Source organism: Dacryopinax primogenitus (assembly GCF_000292625.1).
Source record: "Dacryopinax primogenitus strain DJM-731 SS1 chromosome Unknown DACRYscaffold_13, whole genome shotgun sequence".
Taxonomy (NCBI): Eukaryota; Fungi; Basidiomycota; class Dacrymycetes; order Dacrymycetales; family Dacrymycetaceae; genus Dacryopinax; species Dacryopinax primogenitus.
The window spans coordinates 566197-585443 of NW_024467210.1; the positions used below are offsets into that span (position 1 = coordinate 566197).

The 19247-nt window shown below is 49.0% G+C and overlaps 9 protein-coding genes across 9 annotated transcripts; 5 read left to right on the top strand and 4 right to left on the bottom strand.

Moving 5' to 3' along the window:
* Positions 1-2831: 2831 nt before the first annotated feature.
* Positions 2832-3512, top strand: DACRYDRAFT_54541 (uncharacterized protein; the record flags this gene model as incomplete). Its single annotated transcript, XM_040775271.1, has 1 exon — positions 2832-3512. The coding sequence occupies one exon, from the start codon at positions 2832-2834 to the stop codon at positions 3510-3512; it is 681 nt and encodes a 226-aa protein (XP_040627216.1).
* Positions 3513-3841: 329 nt separating this feature from the next.
* On the top strand, positions 3842-4336 carry DACRYDRAFT_54537 (uncharacterized protein; the record flags this gene model as incomplete). The annotated part of the gene is made up of 1 exon (XM_040775270.1): positions 3842-4336. A coding segment is annotated over one exon (495 nt), but the record flags the coding sequence as incomplete, so codon positions are not given.
* A 2413-nt stretch (positions 4337-6749) lies between these two features.
* Positions 6750-7031, top strand: DACRYDRAFT_42349 (uncharacterized protein; the record flags this gene model as incomplete). The annotated part of the gene is made up of 1 exon (XM_040774516.1): positions 6750-7031. A coding segment is annotated over one exon (282 nt), but the record flags the coding sequence as incomplete, so codon positions are not given.
* A 231-nt stretch (positions 7032-7262) lies between these two features.
* DACRYDRAFT_109060 (uncharacterized protein) lies at positions 7263-8661 on the bottom strand (the record flags this gene model as incomplete). The annotated part of the gene is made up of 6 exons (XM_040768799.1): positions 7263-7361; positions 7410-7490; positions 7550-7699; positions 7753-8199; positions 8260-8382; positions 8434-8661. The coding sequence occupies 6 exons, from the start codon at positions 8659-8661 to the stop codon at positions 7263-7265; spliced, it is 1128 nt and encodes a 375-aa protein (XP_040627219.1).
* Positions 8662-9909: 1248 nt separating this feature from the next.
* DACRYDRAFT_16842 (heat shock protein 30) lies at positions 9910-10948 on the bottom strand (the record flags this gene model as incomplete). The annotated part of the gene is made up of 2 exons (XM_040771233.1): positions 9910-10718; positions 10888-10948. The coding sequence occupies 2 exons, from the start codon at positions 10946-10948 to the stop codon at positions 9910-9912; spliced, it is 870 nt and encodes a 289-aa protein (XP_040627220.1).
* Positions 10949-11304: 356 nt separating this feature from the next.
* On the top strand, positions 11305-11746 carry DACRYDRAFT_109062 (uncharacterized protein; the record flags this gene model as incomplete). The annotated part of the gene is made up of 2 exons (XM_040768800.1): positions 11305-11319; positions 11372-11746. The coding sequence occupies 2 exons, from the start codon at positions 11305-11307 to the stop codon at positions 11744-11746; spliced, it is 390 nt and encodes a 129-aa protein (XP_040627221.1).
* A 1005-nt stretch (positions 11747-12751) lies between these two features.
* DACRYDRAFT_23248 (uncharacterized protein) lies at positions 12752-13222 on the bottom strand. The gene is made up of 3 exons (XM_040773171.1): positions 12936-13222; positions 12793-12907; positions 12752-12759 (listed from the first exon to the last, which is right to left on the bottom strand). Exons 1-3 carry the CDS (start codon positions 13036-13038, stop codon positions 12756-12758), a joined length of 222 nt encoding a protein of 73 aa, XP_040627222.1. The 5' UTR covers positions 13039-13222; the 3' UTR covers positions 12752-12755.
* Positions 13223-13846: 624 nt separating this feature from the next.
* On the top strand, positions 13847-16437 carry DACRYDRAFT_95607 (MFS monosaccharide transporter; the record flags this gene model as incomplete). The annotated part of the gene is made up of 19 exons (XM_040777307.1): positions 13847-13888; positions 13957-14034; positions 14089-14231; positions 14338-14405; positions 14457-14542; positions 14598-14732; positions 14791-14906; positions 14956-15024; positions 15080-15108; positions 15166-15234; positions 15286-15352; positions 15415-15498; positions 15550-15558; positions 15617-15631; positions 15684-15714; positions 15767-15829; positions 15882-15941; positions 15999-16034; positions 16087-16437. 19 exons carry the CDS (start codon positions 13847-13849, stop codon positions 16285-16287), a joined length of 1401 nt encoding a protein of 466 aa, XP_040627223.1. The 3' UTR covers positions 16288-16437.
* Positions 16438-16480: 43 nt separating this feature from the next.
* Positions 16481-18225, bottom strand: DACRYDRAFT_81228 (uncharacterized protein; the record flags this gene model as incomplete). Its single annotated transcript, XM_040776499.1, has 3 exons — positions 16481-17081; positions 17142-17701; positions 17751-18225. 2 exons carry the CDS (start codon positions 18223-18225, stop codon positions 17166-17168), a joined length of 1011 nt encoding a protein of 336 aa, XP_040627224.1. The 3' UTR covers positions 16481-17081; positions 17142-17165.
* Between the last annotated feature and the right edge of the window lie 1022 nt (positions 18226-19247).

Genomic DNA, 19247 nt, shown 5'->3' on the forward strand with positions numbered 1-19247 from the left:
CCAACAATGAGTGTGGGAGGGGCGAAGTCAAAGCATGGGATACAGTGTTATGAGGCTACCCCTCACACAACCAGTGCTGGCATCCCCCAACAAGAATGGCATTGCATTCCCCAGGCTTCCTCCATTGACAGGTGTCCTGATTATCAAGGAGGTTGTGGAAGTGCCTTCACAGCAGGAACTTGACAAGCAGACACAGCTGGAAAAGCAGTTCATTCAGCAGGTGCCTGAGGTTGTGAGGCTTCACAAACCCCAGTGGCATGTGGTGTATTGTAGTTAGTCTGCCGTAGGCATACTCAATATATTTGTTGCCAGAACATCTGTTTTACCAGCTTGCATGTGGTATCCAGATACTGCCAGACCAATATTGAGGGTCTGTCTTACTTGATTAGTTTCAGTTACTTTCCATTGTTCCTTCTATTTTACCACCTCCACATTCCTTGACCTTCTATATTAGATAGCTCATATACCCCTGTAACAGGAGGCCAAACTCTCCCCCTTTGACCACTCCGTATCTCCTCTCTAGCTATCCACTCTCCTTGATATCACATCCTATTCAAGCACATCATCATGGATATACTGATATACTGATATACCAACATTTGTTATCCAGAAGCATGCTCACCCATAGGAGGTTCACACAAGAGCTTGATTAGACTATCTATTGTATCTACAGTACAGTAGGAGTCACATCAAGTGGAGCCCAACATGAGGCTCTCCTCTGTGATTTATTCCCAGGGCACATCATCAGTTATCCAATACTGCCCTCCCATCTTTGCACTCGTTACTCATCATCAAACCATCACACCCAGCATTTATTAGTGCGGTCCCCATCATTATGGCCACATTGTTAACCACTGTCTACTGTCATCACCCATTGCTATTGTCATATTGTCATACATCATATACTCCATCATACCCTCTGTCATCATACCCAGTGTTATTACCATGATCTTCATCATTACTGCCACATTGTCATAGAACACTTGAGATTAGACACTGCCATTATCTCTCAGTGAACCTGCAGAGATACCAAGTTGCCCAACATAGTTCAAACAAGGTGTTCCCAACTTTTGCAACAACTTGAGGAGTCTATCCAAACTGAACAAGAACCAGAAGAACAACTACCAAGTGATTTGGTATTTCAAGTTACCATTAATACACCATTAGAAACCACATCCTCACAAAATGTGTCAGAATTACTTGATTCCAATATCATTGTACCACCATCTACTGACCTTTCAGATCAAGAGCCTTCCAATTCTATCATGCCACCATGACTTGACCCAGAAGGAGATGTTGGTGGTCAAATGCCACTGAGGACATCACACAATAAACTAGAATTGAATGCCCCTACAGATCTATGGTGGTATTTCAATGATTTCAAACAGTGTGCAGAATCCAACAAACTACCAGCTGCCCAATGTTCCAAATATGCTGCATGGTATACTCCAGCTGCTACTGAAGTGGTCTGGAAGAAGCTACCATCATTCAAAGAAGGTGATTATGACACCTGGAAGGCCAACATATACAAGCTATATCCAGGCACATCACAGGAAGACAAAATCTTTACCTACATGGATCTCAAGGAATTAAAGTGGAAATCAGCCATGGTACTGATGAGTACTTGAGCCCAATTGGGAGAGTACATTTGTGCATTCCACCACATCACTAGGTCATTTGGCAAAGGAGAGCAGTTATCAGAAAGAGAGAAGAACCACGCATTCCTGCAAGGATTGCATATTGAACTCACAAGTCAAGTTCTTGCTAAACTCACCATTGAGTTCCCCAAGCATCACCCAGAAATTCCATACCCAAAGTCTGATGTACAAAATACTGCTTCTTGGCTGCTTCATGCTACCCCAGCTGATGTGCCCATCATATCCCTTTCAAATATTGGTACAAATACCAGTTTTTCACCTCCAGATACATCTTTGAATACTGGAACATTGGGGGCTTTTCCCCTCAAAGCTGAACCAGTGTATTCTGCGACCACAGATACCTTAGTCAACAAGCTGGATAATATTGTCAATGTACTCAACACACTGGTACAACAAGGCAGTTCACAGCACTCTTCAAATACTGGTAACAATTACAATACAAACAATGCATACAGTCAGAATACCATGGGTAATGCAAGTAACACAAACTCCGGTACAGCATCTACCCAAACTTGTACTTGGTGCAGCCTTCCAGACCATTTCATCAACAAATGCCCTGATGTGGAAATTGCTATGCATGATGGGTTCATTGTCAGGAACCAAGACTGCAGAGTGGTCTTGCCGACAGGTTGATATGTACCTACTGCTATACAGGGCAAATTACTCCATGACTGCATCCGAACATGGCATCAGCAGAATCCCAGGAATAAGACAGCTGAAATCAACCAACAGGGCCAAGGCATGGTGCCAGTCGAATTGTTTACTACTGCTGAACCACTTGCACAAGCATTTGCAGTGGAAACCCCAAATGCATTATTCATGGGTACTGAGCCAAAGGATACCACTGGTCTACTATCACAAGAACAACTGGACCAAATTCATGCCTTGCAAGTCGAAATCAGTCAAATCAGGAACCATTCCCAACAGCAAGGTCCCCCAGTAGAAAGGCAGGTTATGGCACCTCAGAAGCCTGTCACAACAGATACTGTTGCACACCACAATATACTGCTGCACATGACATGGTCAGTAGATCCCATCACCATTAAAGAAGAGGCCATGAAGCACAAAGACCCCCCATCAGCCCAAGCCATTGTGGATTCCAAAAACACCCAATGCACTCACCTACAAGCACCCATTGAACAGACAGCTCTTGTTAATAGTGTACTCGAAAACATGCTCAATGTACTGATGACCTTGACATTCCGAGAATTGTTAGCAGTATCTCCAGATGTCAGGAAAATGGTCAATTATCAGACATCAGTTCACTGGACCCAATGTGGAGTACAACCAGTTTTTCTACAAGAGGATACTGACAGTATTGACACCATGGCTGTGACAGATGGTACATGCTGCAAGGCTGTACAGGCAAAAGATGTCCCCACATGGGCTCACACACTGCACATTTCCAGCAATGATGCCCCAGCAAGCATGGTCATTGGCAAAACTATTGTCCCCTTGTGTGCTATCAAATTATTGGTCAGTGACAATGACATGAAAATGCATGGGTGCCTTGACTCTGGTTCAGTATTGGTTGCCATGAACTACAATATGTGGAAAGATCTGAAAGTACCATATTATCCAGACTCAGTCATCAACATGGAAAGTGCAAATGATCAAGCAAGTAGCACATTAGGATGTGTTCATAACCTTTGTGTCACTATCGGACCTATATCTCTCTTCTTACAAGTCCATATTGTCTGCAAATCACCATTCGATTTGCTTCTTGGACAACCCTTCCTCACATTGCTCAAGTGCCAGTCTTTAGACCTATTGAATGGGGATCAACAACTAATGCTAACATGCCCCAATACCACAATAATGATCATCATTCCAACCCAGAACTGGGCCCCTTGACCTAAGGATTTGGATCCTCAGGAAGACACCCTGTCTCAATCAGATTTTCAGTAAACATTGATGAATTGAGAAAGGATCAATGAGAGATGTTTCTAATCCACAATACTACATCTACCACCACAATACTGTCTATCACTACATTGCCCTGAGCTTCATTTCTTGCTGACTATTACGAATATGATGAAAAACAACATATCCTCGCAGTGCATAAGTACAAGCCTGTTGAACATCATGTCCAACCGGTGGCTACCACACATCCTGAAAACCTCAAAATCCATTGATGGTTCCCTTCAGATCCCTTGGAACATCTACCAGTAGTGCCGTTATTTCCACCACCCTTTCAACCCAGCATCTGCCTAACACAGGAACATTTGGATGACATGAATCTCAATGCAACAAAGTTCCTTTGGCCAGCTGAAGTGGACCTAGTTAAATGGGTCCTATGCACTCATGAGATGGCCTTTTCATGGGAAGAAGTCAAAATCGGGCAGTTTCACAGTGACTACTTTGACCCGGTAGTTTTCCCAACCATTGAACATACCCTGTGGCAGCATAAAAATATACTGCTTGCTCCGGCCTTATTGGACCAAGTCATTCAAACCATCTGTGAGAAGATTCAGGCTGGCACGTACAAGCCTGCACAGTCTGCATACCAGTCCAGCTGGTTTGTTGTGGCCAAGAAAAACAGGACATTATGCCCTGTCATTGATTTGCAACCTCTGAATGGTGTTATGGTAAAAAGCTCTTTGGTACTGCCATTAACAGAGCATCTCATCAAATCCTACAGAGGTCACAGTTGTTATTTGCTGTTAGACTTTTTCTGAGGCTTTGAACAACACACTCTGGCACCAGAGTCTTGTGATCTTACCACATTCCAATCCTCGCTTGGTCCTCTTCGATACTGTGTTGCACCCATGGGCGCACATAACATGCCCAGTATCATGCAAGATAATGTCACGTTTCTCCTTGAACCCAAGATACTGCACATAAAAACACCGTTTATCGATGATGGTGGTATCAAAGGCCCCACTTCTCACTACGTCAAAGCAGATGGCTTGTACGAGGTTACGTCCAATCCAGGCATCTGCCAATTTATCTGGGAACACATCCAGGATGTTAACCGCATTCTCACACGTATTGAACACACTGGTGCTACCTTGTCTGGAGAGAAGGTCCAGATTGCCGTACCTGAAATCATTCTATTAGGCCACTGGTGCTCATGTGAAGGACACCATCTGGATCTCTCAAAGGTTCAGAAACTCCTGGACTGGAAATTACCCTGCAACAACATAGATTGTTCCTTGGTACCACCAGTATCATGAGGAATTTTATTTGGAATTACGCCCAGCATGCATGACTGCTTGAGAACTTGAAAAAGAAAGATGTACTGTTCACCTTTGGGGAACTGGAACTTGCCGCTGTACATACACTGCAAGCAGCAGCCCAAGAAGCAGCTGAGAATAACGTTCTGTGCCCCATCGACTACTGTTGCAGTAGACACGTTATACTGGCTGTCGACTCAAGCAACATTGCAGTGGGGTTCGTCTTGTATCAAATTGATGAACAAGGCCGCCGGTGACCTTCCAGATTCGGATCTATCACATGGAACAAGCAAGTATCCCGGTATTCCCAGGTGAAGCTGGAATGCTACGGCGTTTTTGGAGCATTGAAAGCATACCGTGTCTGGCTCATTGGCCTTGATGTATTTACACTGGAAGTTGATGCGCAGTACCTCCAAGGCATGCTCCACAATCCAGACATTCAACCCAATACGACTATTAATTGTTGGCTTGCCTGGATTGTGCCTTTTCACTTTGATCTCATCCATATACCAGCAGAAAAACATACCGCACCCAACGGCCTCTCCCGGCGACCTGCCACCGCCCATGATCCGGCCGACGAATCTGTTCCGGACTTTGATGACGACCTGCTTGGGTTGTCCACCATGCCCTGCTTTGCCCTGCAGGCAGCTTCACAGCTCCCATCATATCAGCATGCATTGACGTCTCAGACGAGTGGAGTATTACAACCACCCGGGTCTCCCCTTACCGATGTGCCCTCTGATTTCACCAACACTCCTCTGCAATCACCATTTACCACGCCACCTGCAAGTCCTCCTTCCAGCCCAGTCTTGCCTTTTGCAACACAGCTACCCCCTATGGATAGCATTGAAATAGATGAACCAATGACGGTAGAAACAATACCGGCAGTTATACCGGCTTTGCACCCACCAGGGGCCCCTTTGCTGTGGCAACCCAAGACTCAAGCCTATGACGAGAAAATCAACCTCATTATTGAATATCATAAGACATTGAATCCGCTGCATTTCCCTCCGTCAGCTCTGAAGAAGTTTATTCAATTGGCCACAAACTTTTTTCTCAACGGAAACTGTTCATTATACCGCCAACATCCCACGGGCGAACACAAACTATACCTTCCGTTCGTTCGGCGTGCTGCAGCCCTGCGCTCTGCCCATGAAACCTTAGGACATAAAGGGCAACGCGCGCTCCATGCACATATATCCTTATGCTTTTGGTGGCCATTTCTGAATAATGACATTGCCTGGTTCATCCGTACGTGTCATCAATGCCAGGTCCAACAGACCACCCGTGTTATTATACCACCGGTTGTCCAGGAACCTGCACGGCTCTTCAGCAAGGCATACTGCAATTCCATGCTCATGCCGGTGTCTACCGCACCTGTAGCAGAATACCGCTATATTGCCCAAGCCTGCTGTTCGCTTACACATTACCCATAATGGACCATGCTTCGCACAGAAACAGGGAAAAACCTCGCAGAATTTCTCTTCAACAGCCTGATTTGTCGGTGGGGTACACTCACTGAAATTGTTACTGATAACAGTACCCCATGGGTCAAAGCAATGGCCGAATTATCTTGACAATACAATATCAAACACATTCGCATATCTGGCTACAATTCCCGTGCAAATGGTATTGTGGAACAAAGCCACTGCACTGTCCGAGAAAGCTTAGTCCATCTTTTGGGCACTGAAGTAACGAAGTGGCCAACCCTCATACCAGCAGTATTCTGGGCCGAGCAAATAATGATACACTCCATTACCGCTTAAGTCCTTATTATATGGCTCATGGGATGCACCCATTGATGCCCCTCAACGTTGCCAAATGCACCTTTTTGTCCCCACCAATTGAAACAACACTCTCCACCGCAGAACTTCTCGAACACCATACCTGCCAACTCTTACGACAAGATACTGACCTTGCACTTATGCATGAATGCATCTTGCATGCACGAGAAGTCTCAGTGCAAAGGTTTCGAGTCAAATACCACTCCCAGATTCGTGATTATGACTTTCAGCCTGGAGCTCTTGTTCTGCTCCGGAATAGCCGCAATGATGGAGACCTTCGTGATAAAATGCAACCTTGGTATTTAGGCCCCTATGTCATGGTCTGCCATAACAAACGCGGCTCGTACATAATATCTGAACTTGATGGTAGCATCGGAAGGTATGCCATTGCAGCATTTCGACTGCTCCCCTTCCATCTCCACAATTCGGCCCTCGATTTCCTCGACCCAGTTTTCCAAGCCTTCCTCAATATAGCTTATTGTGACCGTTTTGGCATTGAGGATGACCCTGCTGACCGAAAAAAAACCACGTACCTGATCCTCAAGCGGAGCCACCTCCCACCACAAACCATACAATGTCCTCAAAAGCATGAACCCTTCAGCAACAGTCATCGGCTTTGCCTTGAGCATGAAACCCTTCGCCAATTAATTTGTCGGCTCAGGTGCATTCCAGGCGCCGAGCTGGGCCTTCCCCTTGTTCTTTGTGCCCTTGCCGGCCTTCATAGTTATGGGGGAGACGGGTTTCTGGAAACATATAAGTAACACCGTTATCTGAGTACCAACTGCACTCACCACCATAACCCTCTGAGGGACGACAACTTCTACCATATGGGACTCCATGGTGTTCCCCCTACTGCAGGGAGGACGCGCTTTCTATAAGACAAACTCTCATTAGCTCACAGAATACAGGATGCCAGGGAAATGGGACACACCGCACTCGCAGGGATGAAAGTCGCCAATTGTTCAGTCGTCCTCCCAGGCAGCGCATTATTCACCAACTCCACCTCATTGGAATCATTCGGGGGTGACACGGTCATGGTCTTCTGAAAACTCCAGCGCGGCTTGGGATGTTTCGGTTTATCCTACGTCAACAAATTAGCACAAGTATAACACCATGTACCGCCATGACACATACCTCTTTCTTTTCCATGACATCCATTGCCACTGCAGCCTCTACTGCGGCAGCCTCCTTTGCCTCCTCCTGCTCCACTTCAGTGGCTGCCACCTTTGCATGTGCAGCCCCCTCTTCTTCCACCTTGGTTATCGTTGTGGATGGACCACCTTCCGCACTTGTGGGTGCAAGTACCGCAGCTGGGATACCGCCCCAAGGGAGCGTCCCACTAATAAGAGGCTTGGCGACCAGGATGACTTGTTTTTGCAAATTGCTGGCCAGCTGATCCGTCTCCTGCGAGTCACCAGGGAGCACGCTGCTGTCTTCAGTATCCTCTTTGTGTAATGCCGCAATCACTGGGGGCATTGGGCCTGCATCATCGTTGTCTTTCACCCAGGCTTCGAGGGGCAGATCTTCATTCTCCACGCCAATGGGTGCACCAAGATGGTGTGCCTTCCAATCTGTCGCCCGCTAGGAAAAATTGTGAGTTCATGATACCAAACGATTTTACTGCTCAACACTTCCTGTCACGTTCATATCCTCTGCCAAGAACTCCCACAGCATCTGCATATGGGGACTGAGGAACAGCACCTGCCCCTCATCCAGGAGCCGCAGTGCGCACGGCTCGTCCAGCAAGAGCTTTGTCATTGCAGCCTGTTCAAACTGCATTAACCCTCGACTATATGTGGATAAAGATTGACATACCCACATCTTCCCCACCTTTTCCGCCTCCTTTAGCCATTTTCCCCTCTCCTTCTGGTCCTTGGGAATGACTGCCATGACATTGCCAATTTTCTTCTTGTATGCAGATGCGTCACTTGGTAGCCGTGCTGTGGTAACCTTGGGGCGCTGCATGGCCATGTTCTTTGAAATGGCTTCTTCAGCGGGGATGTATTCTGTGGAGGGTGCAGCCATGGCAAAAGTCGATTGCATGGTGGTGGAAAGTCAAGTTCAGAGAAGAACAAAATTTGCCTCTGCAACAGTTTTTAAAGGGCGCGGTTAGTGCTGCACTGCCACTGCCACCTGGACCACGGTTACCAAGGCCAAGTCAACAAGGCCAGTACCGGTGGATGGTACTGCCAATGGTAAGTCCCGGATGGTCTGTCTCAGAAGTTCCCCACCGGAGAAGGCCGCATCTGAACCACACTACCACCTCACCCTGGCAATGTGCATAGATCAATGCTTCACTTGCGTGGTTGCATTTGAACAAGCCATCGTGCTGTTCACATGACAATGATCATATTATTGACAACACAATTCTGACCGGTATCTTTACTGCAACGAGATACTGGTATTGTTATTTTTGCATACCTTTGTGAGATTGTGTATGATTGACATCTGACAAATGGCTATTCTACAATCCCAACGGTGACTGAGAACAGTCATTGTCTGAAGTTCCCCATGGTTGTATTGTAGTTAGTCCGCCGTAGGCATACTCAACATATTCGTTGCCAGAACATCCATTTTACCGGCTCGCATGCAGTATCCAGATACCGCCGGACTGATATTGAGGGTCTGTCTTACTTGATTAGTTTCAGTTACTTTCCATTGTTCCTTCTATTTTACCACCTCCACCTTCCTTGACCTTCTATATTAGATAGCTCATATACCCCTGTAACAGGAGGCCGAACTCTCCCCCTTTGACCACTCCGTATTTCCTCTCTAGCTATCCACTCTCCTTGATATCACATCCTATTCGAGCACATCATCATGGATATACTGCTATACCGATATACCGACATTTGTTATCCGGAAGCACGCTCACCCGTAGGAGGTTCACACGAGAGCTCGATTGGACTATCTATTGTATCTACGGTACAGTAGGAGTCACATCAGTGGTTCAGGTTTTTCGCAGAGTAGCGGGCGCGGCCCCAAGCTATTGGGTACAGGAGAAGCAAGAAGGTGACCAGGTACGTGCCAGATTGTTACAGATTAAATGAAGGAGGGTTTCGAAGGCTTTTTCCATGCCCCATCATACCCACGATCCTCGTAAGGGATCCATTTGTACATCCGATTTGGTTACATTAATATTATTGGCGCATTACAGTTGCATTCAGCATTATTAGTGGTATCAAATGAAAATCGTGATGAGCCATAAATGATCGTGAACGAGGGAAAAGATATTCTTTCAGGAGAACGGAAAACCGGCGACTGCCAACATGCATTTCTTCTTGTAACCTTTTATGCCGTAGCTGCGGGCTTCTCGGAGATTACGGCCTCACGAGGTGCGAACCCAAAACGAGAGATGTCGATGTCCTTCAACCGATACAAGAACGCATACAAGAATGCGGGCTGGATCAGTAAATCGAGTACACCGTAGAACACCATCTCGGAGTCGGGGTGGATGACGTTCCCACCTTCGGACAAACCCCAGGCGATTGGGTACAGGAAGAGCAGGAATGCGACGAACGGGGCAGAGCACAGGTAGACCTTGCGAACGTCGGTGCCGATGCGACCAGCGGCAACGAGTGCTGGGCCGACAAGATAGGAGATCACATAAAGTAGCGCGGCGGTGCCGATGACGAAGTAGCCCCACTTCCATGTCGTCGACACCAGGGCGCCAACGAGGTAGGATACGACAAATACGACTTGCATGAAGAGTGCCGATGCAACTTCGGTCGCGCTCATGCCGGTCGTGAGGAGGACTTCCGCGACCAGGAGCGGTAGGGAGAAGGTCCATCCGATGTACCGAGCGTACCAGATCGCACGAGTCGCAGGATCGCCAGCCTGGTCCTGGTGGTGGTTGCCGTAGAACTCGGCAGTGATCGGGGTGCTGCCGAGGTCGGATGCCGTCGTGAAGTATGTTACGGCTGATGCGGTGAGGATAACAATCGGCAACAGGTGGAGGACCCGTTGCGTCTTTGGTTGCAACCACATCCAAGCGACCATACCGAGGTCAGTTAGAGTGAAGACGGCGAAAGCGGCCCAAAGCCAGTCAGAACCGTGCGACGTAATGTCGATGGCGGCATTGGGTGGGTGATGTTGACTGCCTGATTGCCGGACATGATGGAAGTTGGTGGAATGGAGGGAGGAGTATTAAGCGGGAACTATTAGTCCTGGTTTGAGTATAAGCGGTGTCGAGTCGCACTGGGTTGAGAGGAAAACATGTCGAAAGGGACTATCTTTTATACAACACCAGACACTTTTGAAAATACCTACGCCGCAGGCGATTTCTCAGCATTGGAACGTTGTGGACCTGGTTCAACGGATCGCTGGCCATTGTTGGAACAATGCGGAACGGACGGCCAGTCCTGGTGACATCAATGGGTCGGGCCGACTCTATCGTGAGAACACGAGATCAGCGTTATGCGAGAACGAAAGCAAGATCTAACGGTTGTGGATGATGAGTAAAGATGTCGCCCAATTTATAACGGCTGCCGTTTTCCGTCGAACTGAACTGGCGGAATGACGTCTGCGGGGGAGGATAAACATAAAAGGAAAACTCGAAAGCAGTCGGAAACAAAATTGGCAATCTAAATTGATGCCTATTTGATCATGATATTGTCAACACGTATCACCGACCCAGGCATATTCATTCGCTCGGCTGAAGCACCCACAACTCTGCCCTGCTCCACCATGTCCAGAGCAATTGTAAGCGTGCCTACTCCTGCATACCGTCCCGCGCACTTAATCATTAGAACAGCAGCATCCCGCACCGCCAATCGTGCTCGCCGGTTATCGTCTCAAAGCGGACGACTGGCAGAAGTGGATGAACTGGCCATTAGGGCCAAGGCGCACTCTGTTTGGCCTGACGGCCAACACGCAGAACTGGCTGTGGAGGTACCACCCCAGAGTCGCCATGAAATTCCGTCTTTACGTTGTTCCTCTCGATGATAAGCCGAACAGTCCGGTGGACCTGCTGTTTGTGCCGCTTGGAGAGGAGCCTAGAGTTCGCGGAGTGGAAGAGACGGCGCAGCACAGGGCGCTCCCGCGGGTGCTTAACGAAACGTTCTTTGACGGGGTTGCCCTGGAGTGGTCCAGGGTTGTGGGGGCTGGGCTGGAACCCGTTGAATGCTAGATCTTGCCGGATGGGGAAAGGAAGGATGGCAGATGGCACCTGCCTTGTGTGGGATACCAAGGTGATGATGCAATAGGCCCCGTGTTAGTTTCCTTTTCATTGTTCCGAGACGTACTTAAACCTGTCGCCTGAGATGTATATACAGTCACAGCGTGCTCTCTAACTTGTTGCGCTGTGCTCTCGCCGCCGCCGCCGTATCTGCCAGCAATTCCTACCCTTGCCCAATACTTGTGTTGGCGAAGCACGACCGCCTTACGAACCCACACACGCTTTTGCCCACCAACATGTCTGCCAGACGAGGAGTGGGCAGGGGGCAAGGAGCAGGTTATGGCGGTGCACGGCCCCCGCCGTTGCCAACGATCCGTACCGGGTCGACGCACCATTCCGTCCCTCAACCAATGTTACCGCCACCTGAGGATGATGAGGAGCAGGAGAGTGATGGCGACAACCCTTCCCAGCGGCGCGGGCAGTATCCGCGCGGTCGGCTGCCGCCTCAGCAGGCATCCGGACCATCACACGGGCAGTACGTGTCACATCAACTGCAGTATGTGGCACATCCACCACAGTCTGTGCCACATCAACCACAGTACATCCCACATCAACCGCAGTACGTGCCACATCAACCGCAGCATGCGCCACAGCAAGCGCAATATCCGTCACCTGGCGCCTACGCACCGCCAGGCCCTCAGCCGCGCATGCACGGGTCGGCGCCTGGCCCGTACTCTAACCTACCTGTTCAGAACCCCCCACAGCAACCGCCCCATCCGAGTCACCAATTTTCACCGAAATCTTTATTTAAGGTGTGGATTGACTTGACACGGGATGCCCTGCTGAGCGAGAACCGCTACGAAAACAGCTCGTATGGACTGATAAACATGGCCTTGATGGAGTTCTGCTCTACTGTGAGCTGGCGACAGAGGAGGTGGATGGTGAAGCCGCAAGGTATTGTGGAGTGGGCGCAAACGTCAGCGCAATGCGAGGAGCTCATGAAGAAGTTTGAAGAAGCTATTCAACTCGGAATTGACTTTGCTACGCTGCGACCTGACAACGGCGCCAGGAAGGTGACGCCTATGGTGGCGTCGGCGGTGAAGCAGGCGCACAACCCGTCGAATTCATACGGAGAATCGGGGACGAAGATCTGCATGCTAATTCCTGACTTCACTCTGGTCACGTTCAATGAGGACGGTACCCAAAAACCGGCATCGTTGTATGAGCTGAAGGGGGTGGGTGCGCCGGCATCCGACGCGAAGACCCAGGCGCATGGGTATCACATGCGGGCGACGGAGATGCATTGCTCGCAGAACTTCACGACCTTCCTGATTCTTGGGGCGAAAGTACTAGTGTGGGTGATGGGGTGCTGCAGTGACCCATGGTACACCTTTGACCTCGACGACGTGGACAAATTCTGGAATTGGTTACATTACTCGTTCCACCCTCCGATATCAGGGGCTTCCCGCCGTACACATGCAACACGGGCCAATACCCTCAGGTGTGGACCATTGCGGATATATGAGGCGGGGCCTTGAGGGGTTTGAATAGAGAGACCCATAGGGCAGCGTAGTACACGGACGCCAAATCGTCACAAGGTTTCCACGCTTGACACACCTCCGAAGTTTGGTTGCTCTGGTGGTGGGATCGGTGTGGAGCTCACAGATCAAAACGCTCGTTGGAACATGGTTCCTGCTTCTGCGCACCTTGTGCCCTCCCCCCATTCCCTCGCCATAAACTCTTTAGTGCCTAATCGTCACTCAACATCCATTGTCCTTCTTGAACTAAAGAGGGCGAACTAACAATAATGGTTAACGCACTATCCATTGGTATGCACAATTTCCGACTGCGGGAGACGTTGCCCTCCTTAACGCGCCCGTTATCTCACACGTGTCACTCTGCTTAGGCTTCCTGGCCTCTATATCAACCTTTCTGTTCGTAGTTTCGCTCTGTACACCGGAAGCCTGTCACTCATGCTGCAGACAGGTACGGCCTCGATACTGGGTAAGCCTAACGTCCCTAATGCAACTCCCTGGGCTTGAAAATGACCCGAAACACCACTGCCGTAGCATTGCCACGACAACTATTGCACACCAGTCATGGGTTGATTACATGAAGAATCCGAACCCAGCACTTGTCGGAGCAGTGCCTGGAGTGAGTTTTTTTCCAGCGCGGCATCTGCGGAACCCTGGAAGGGCTGCTCATGATTGCGCCTCATATAGGTGTACATTGCAGGCGAAGCAGCAGGTGCCTTGTTCCAGGTATTCGTCTCTGACTGGCTTGGTCGAAAGAGGTTCATGGTAACATCGCTTTTCCCCGCAGAAGTCACAAGCACTGACCGTGTTCTTCTATAGATGGTCCTTTGCGTCATTGTCACTGTCGGCTCAGCTCTTCAAACCGGTGCTCCCAATTTTGCAGCTTTCCTCGTAGGTCGTGTTATCGCTGGTTTTGCAGTTGGCGGACTTATTGCGTGCGTGGTACTATTCAACACAGCCTCGTACGTGCTGTACTGATGAGTGACGATAGTGTTGCTTAGGACTAACCCCGTCTATTTGTATGTCTCTTCTTTCCTTGAAATAACAACTTGCTTACTCATGGTTAAGGTCCGAAATCTCGCCGCCCCATGCCCGCGGCCTTGTCACGGGTATTTCAGGTATCGGAATTTCGTTAGGTATGTCGGCCGTGTCAGCCCTTCAGATACTGTTCTTTGACAGCCCAACAGGAACCATGGTCTCCAATTGGATTGGTCTGGGTGGCGCATATGCACCCTATGGGCAAATACAGTGGCGGCTGCCGCTAGGACTTCAGGTTTGTGCTGCATCGTCACTGGCTACGGAGAGATAAGCTTAACCCCAGTCCGCAGATTCCTTGGGGAATCTTCCTCTTCCTGGCTCTGCTCTTTGTCCTTCCGGAGTCTCCGCGCTGGCTATACAGGCATGGTCATGAGGAGGAAGCACGCAAAGCCTTCATCTCAATACATGGAGGAAGCTTCGGATCGGTGTGTTCTCCTCGCTTCTTCCCCGAAATTGGAATGCATCTGATGTGTTGCATGGCAGGACCGTGAGGCGGAGGCGGAATTCATTTTGATGACGAAAGTTATCGAGGCAGAGCGGTCCCAAGAGGTAGACTCAGTCCGCGAGATCTTCGCTAGATATCCTAAGCGGACGATCATGCACGTCACTCATCATCACTGTTTCCGCCCGGTTCTTATGACTGCGTAGCTCCATGGCGTCGCAAACCATGACTTCCCTGACCGGTGTCAACGTTATTCAATACTATCAGACAATTCTGTGCGTTAGAATTTGAATTTCGCTCTTCCAGGGCACTGATCGGCCGTTTCCTTAGGTACAAGGCCCTCGGGATGACTGGGAACAGTGTGTTCATTTTCTTTCAAATGATTGTCACTGTGCCTGAACAATGTTCTTGCGCAGACATCCTCTTACTGGCCGGAGTCTATGGCACTGTTGCTCTGATCGCAAACGTACTCACTACATGGTTTAGTACGACCGTTTCACCATTAACCGGTGACATTCCTCTCATCTAGTTTACAGTCTGCGATCGTTTCGGGCGTCGACCGATGCTCTTGCTTGGTCTACTCAGTGTCGTCATTGTCGATGCGTGCGTTGCTCTCGTCACTCTACCTTGTTATTAATCGTATTCCCTAAACACAATTCTCTCAGGTACAACGCGATCATGACCGATGTCTTCGCAACTAGCTCCAACAATGTTGCCAAGGGCTTTGCAATATTGGGCATCTATCTCTTGTGCGTCCTTACATTACTTTATGTGGATGATTTCATTGATGTTGCTCAAAGCGTAACCTGGTTCGTGAAATTGCTTCCTTCCCCTGGTGGGATTAATGTAGATTCCCATTATATGTAGCTACTATGGTTTATTGTAAGTGAACTCTCCTTCCGTGATTAGACAGGACATCTAACATTGTGCGCAGGAACTCAACCACATGGCTTTATGCGCCAGAGGTGTGCAGAGCGATGATAAGGTTGACCCGTTCATAATCTAACGTTGGCGCAGATTGTTCCTTTGCCAATTCGTTCCAAGGTCACAGCGCTCGGAGCCTTCACTCACTTCGTCGTCGTAAGCCTTATTGCGTGGACGATTATGTGCTAGTTGCAGACGTCTTCACCAGAATGTAGGACTCACCGAAGCCGGTCCCTCGGCTTTCCAGAACATTGGAGCAAACTATTATGTTCGTGTGTTTTTCATTTCGGGACCCTGCGAACCATGTCTTGACAACCTCAAACAGTGGGTGTTTGTTGGATCTAGTGCCTTCTTCCTCGTCGTAAGTCGACATTTTGCTTTGGTAATGCCTTCAACTGACAGGACCTTCCCAGTTTGGCTGGTTCTATTTCAAGGAGACTAAAGATCTCACGCTGGAGCAAATTGCAAAACAGTTTGGAGACGACCTCGTGCCAGTCACCGAAGAAGATATTCGCAAACTGGAAACGGAAGAAAACAAAGGCGACGCCAGCTCGGCGGGCGGCAGTGCGGAGAAGCAGCAGGCGGAGATTGAGCATGTTGAGAACGGTGTCTGATACGCTTCGCATCGCAACGACAGTTGGACCAGTTTTCTTTGGATCAGTTCGCCAAATAATGCATGTCTCGTTCTCAGCGAATTATCGAGTCTTCAGCGGCTACATTGTATTAGGCTGTGTGTATAAAAGCATGTGGTGGAAAGTCGAAAATGGGACGTTCTTATGCATGTATAATTTCTGCTTCCATTGCAATGGTCGACATGCTGTGATGAAATTACAGACTGAATAAACAATCGAGAACAACCTAATAATAATCGTACATTATGCGATCTTAACACCAGAGCGAGCTCAGCCAAGAAGACCCAGTGCCCACTGAATTAGGCCCACTCCGGTGAGCGAACCCGGAACAGCAACGGTTTGGCTTCTTGCCTGCTCGATTCATTGTCATACTGTGTCTATTTCAACCTCCATGGATTACCATCCGACAACTTTCGTGCGATCATCCCTTCTGCCTCTTCCTTGATCATGCTGGGCTCGTGGACCCATTCCCGTGTGCGTTTCCCGCCGTGGAAGTTGGCATCTGATTGGACGGTGGTCGTCATCGTGGACGTAGGCCGAAACCGTACGCTGGTTTGGAGAGAGGAATGTTTGAAAACGATCTTGATTGCGAATCCGATGAAGGCGAGCATGTCAACAGCCGCGAGATTTTGTTGTTCTCCTGGAGTGAGATGCGCATCTACAGTCGAAGAAGCAGGGAAACTGTCGGAATGACCATCGCCTTACAGTACTCCTACATAGAATGACGGGAGTCATCTACCTTTCTGATGACTTGCGAGACGTGGAAACATATTCATCTGCCGTGCCGGCGCGTCAGCTCTGGGGATGAATAGATCGGTAAGCGAGATAGGGCCTACAATAATATGCACTACTGCCTGCATCTAGATACCTGCTGCAGCTGCAATGTCGCCCCACACGCAAAAGACATCGTTTTTGTCGAGGATCATAGGCAGATATTTGTTCCCCCAGCTCCTGGGCTGAAAGTCCGCCGTCCACATCGCCTTGCAGTACTCCCAGTATGACGGGAGCCATCCAGACTGTTGCCAGTCAAGAATCGCGACGACACGAGGCTCCCCACACTCCATCCTGCGCCAAGTGCCCCACCACAAGGCTCGCCATACCCAAATTAGTGACCATCTATTCCTGGACCACTCCTGCCATGCCATCCACAGAGATTCTTTGCTCCACGGCAGGGGGGGCGACACAAGGATATTTCCCATGTGCAGATCACTATGAGTGAACTGAATAGGAACGTCGTCCGGAAGGAGGTGTCTGTCGGGATCCACCCATTGAGGAGGTTGGCGGAAGTAACACAGGAGATATTCGTGGAAAGAACTGAGCGACGTAAATGGACCGGGCTTTGCTTCAGTATACGAGGCGAAGATATCTTCCTGCACTGGTTGTTTCCCAATCGACCCTGGAAGGGGTGTCACCAACATACGGTTTGATTCGTACAATGTGCGTACCGATATAAACTTCCCCAGGCTCAGGTGGGATGGAGTGCACCTTGTCCATAATGACACGCAGCTCGCGGGCAATGTGCTCCTTGTTCGAGCGGGACAACCAACGCCATCGATCTTTCAGACTAACGGCGGGGATGAGCTCCAGGTAAAGGAACACCTCGAGGTTGTACCCGACACGGTCCGTCGTCCATCCATACACCTCTGGGACCCGAACGACGCCCAACTGCTTAAGCCACAAGAGGCACTGGCCTTCGGTGATGGAGACGACAAATCCGAACTTGACGATGAGGCCGAGGTGTGGGAAACGTACGGGCAAAGGGCGAGCAGAGCCATAATTCCCTCCTTGAGCCTTGCATTCTGCGCGAACTTGAGCTGGGGTTGGAAGCTGGGCCCGGGGATTTCGCAGGAAGAATGTTGATTTTTCAAAGATCTGACGAGGACCGGTGGGCAGATCAAGCGAACTTGGGCTGGTAAACATGGAGGACAGACGGAATTCGAATTCCGGATTCCGGATTCCGGCAGGGGCGGTGCATAATTATAGCTCCGCTCACTAAGGTTAAGTAAGCACGTGTATATAGCTAATATATATTGCTCCCTGCAGTAGAATTAGTAGTAGAATTAGAATAAAAGTAATAATTAAAGGGCATGCATTACCAGGCATATGCCCATCACTAGATGCAGATAAGGGTCCTACTGTAAGAGCAGTAGACTCTTATATTCAGTTTTAAGGCATTTTATGCCTTAAAAAGGAAATTCATTGTGTGTGCTTAAGTCCGAACAGCTGGCTGGTGACTGATGTTTGCAGATGCTCGTTCTCATGCATCTCCGATGCAAATGCATTTGTTTCTTTTTTAAGGCATGTAAAAATGTAGTTAGAACTAGCTAGAACAATGAGAACAATTTTTTTTGTATCTAAAGAGACCATCTTTTGAGAAAAAGAGAAAAAAAAGGAGGAATTAGGGGGGGAGACAAATGCAATTCTTTGGCAGCCTAAATAAGGGTTAGCTTTGCTAAGAAAGGAAGGTTAGAGACTCAACATTAGGCATGCAGGGTTAGTTCAGAAGTCTCCATGAGGGAAGACAAGACCAAGGAGGTGCCAGAGGAAGGGGATGATCACCATGGTGTAGAGTTTGAAGGCCATTTTGATGGCACACAGGACCAGCCAGAGCAGGTAGGTGTTAGGGCAACACAGGCTGACTAAGTCTGCTCACCTAAGAGTGCCAAGAGTCTAAGCAGGCAACAAGGAAGTGGAGTAGACCTGATGACTAAGACCTATCTACAGTATAGGTACCTGTGGATGATCCTAAGAGACCAAGTCTGAAGAGACAGTCCCAGGCAGAGTAGGCCTTATATTTATACCTCTGTGGTGGAACCTGCTAGAACATCTTGCTTACTCAGCCTAGTCAGGTGATCAGGTCATATGACCAAGGATGAGGTCATATGAGGTCATGCACAGCCATGCACAGCAGGTCACCTGACCATCCAATCCTCCAGCAGGTC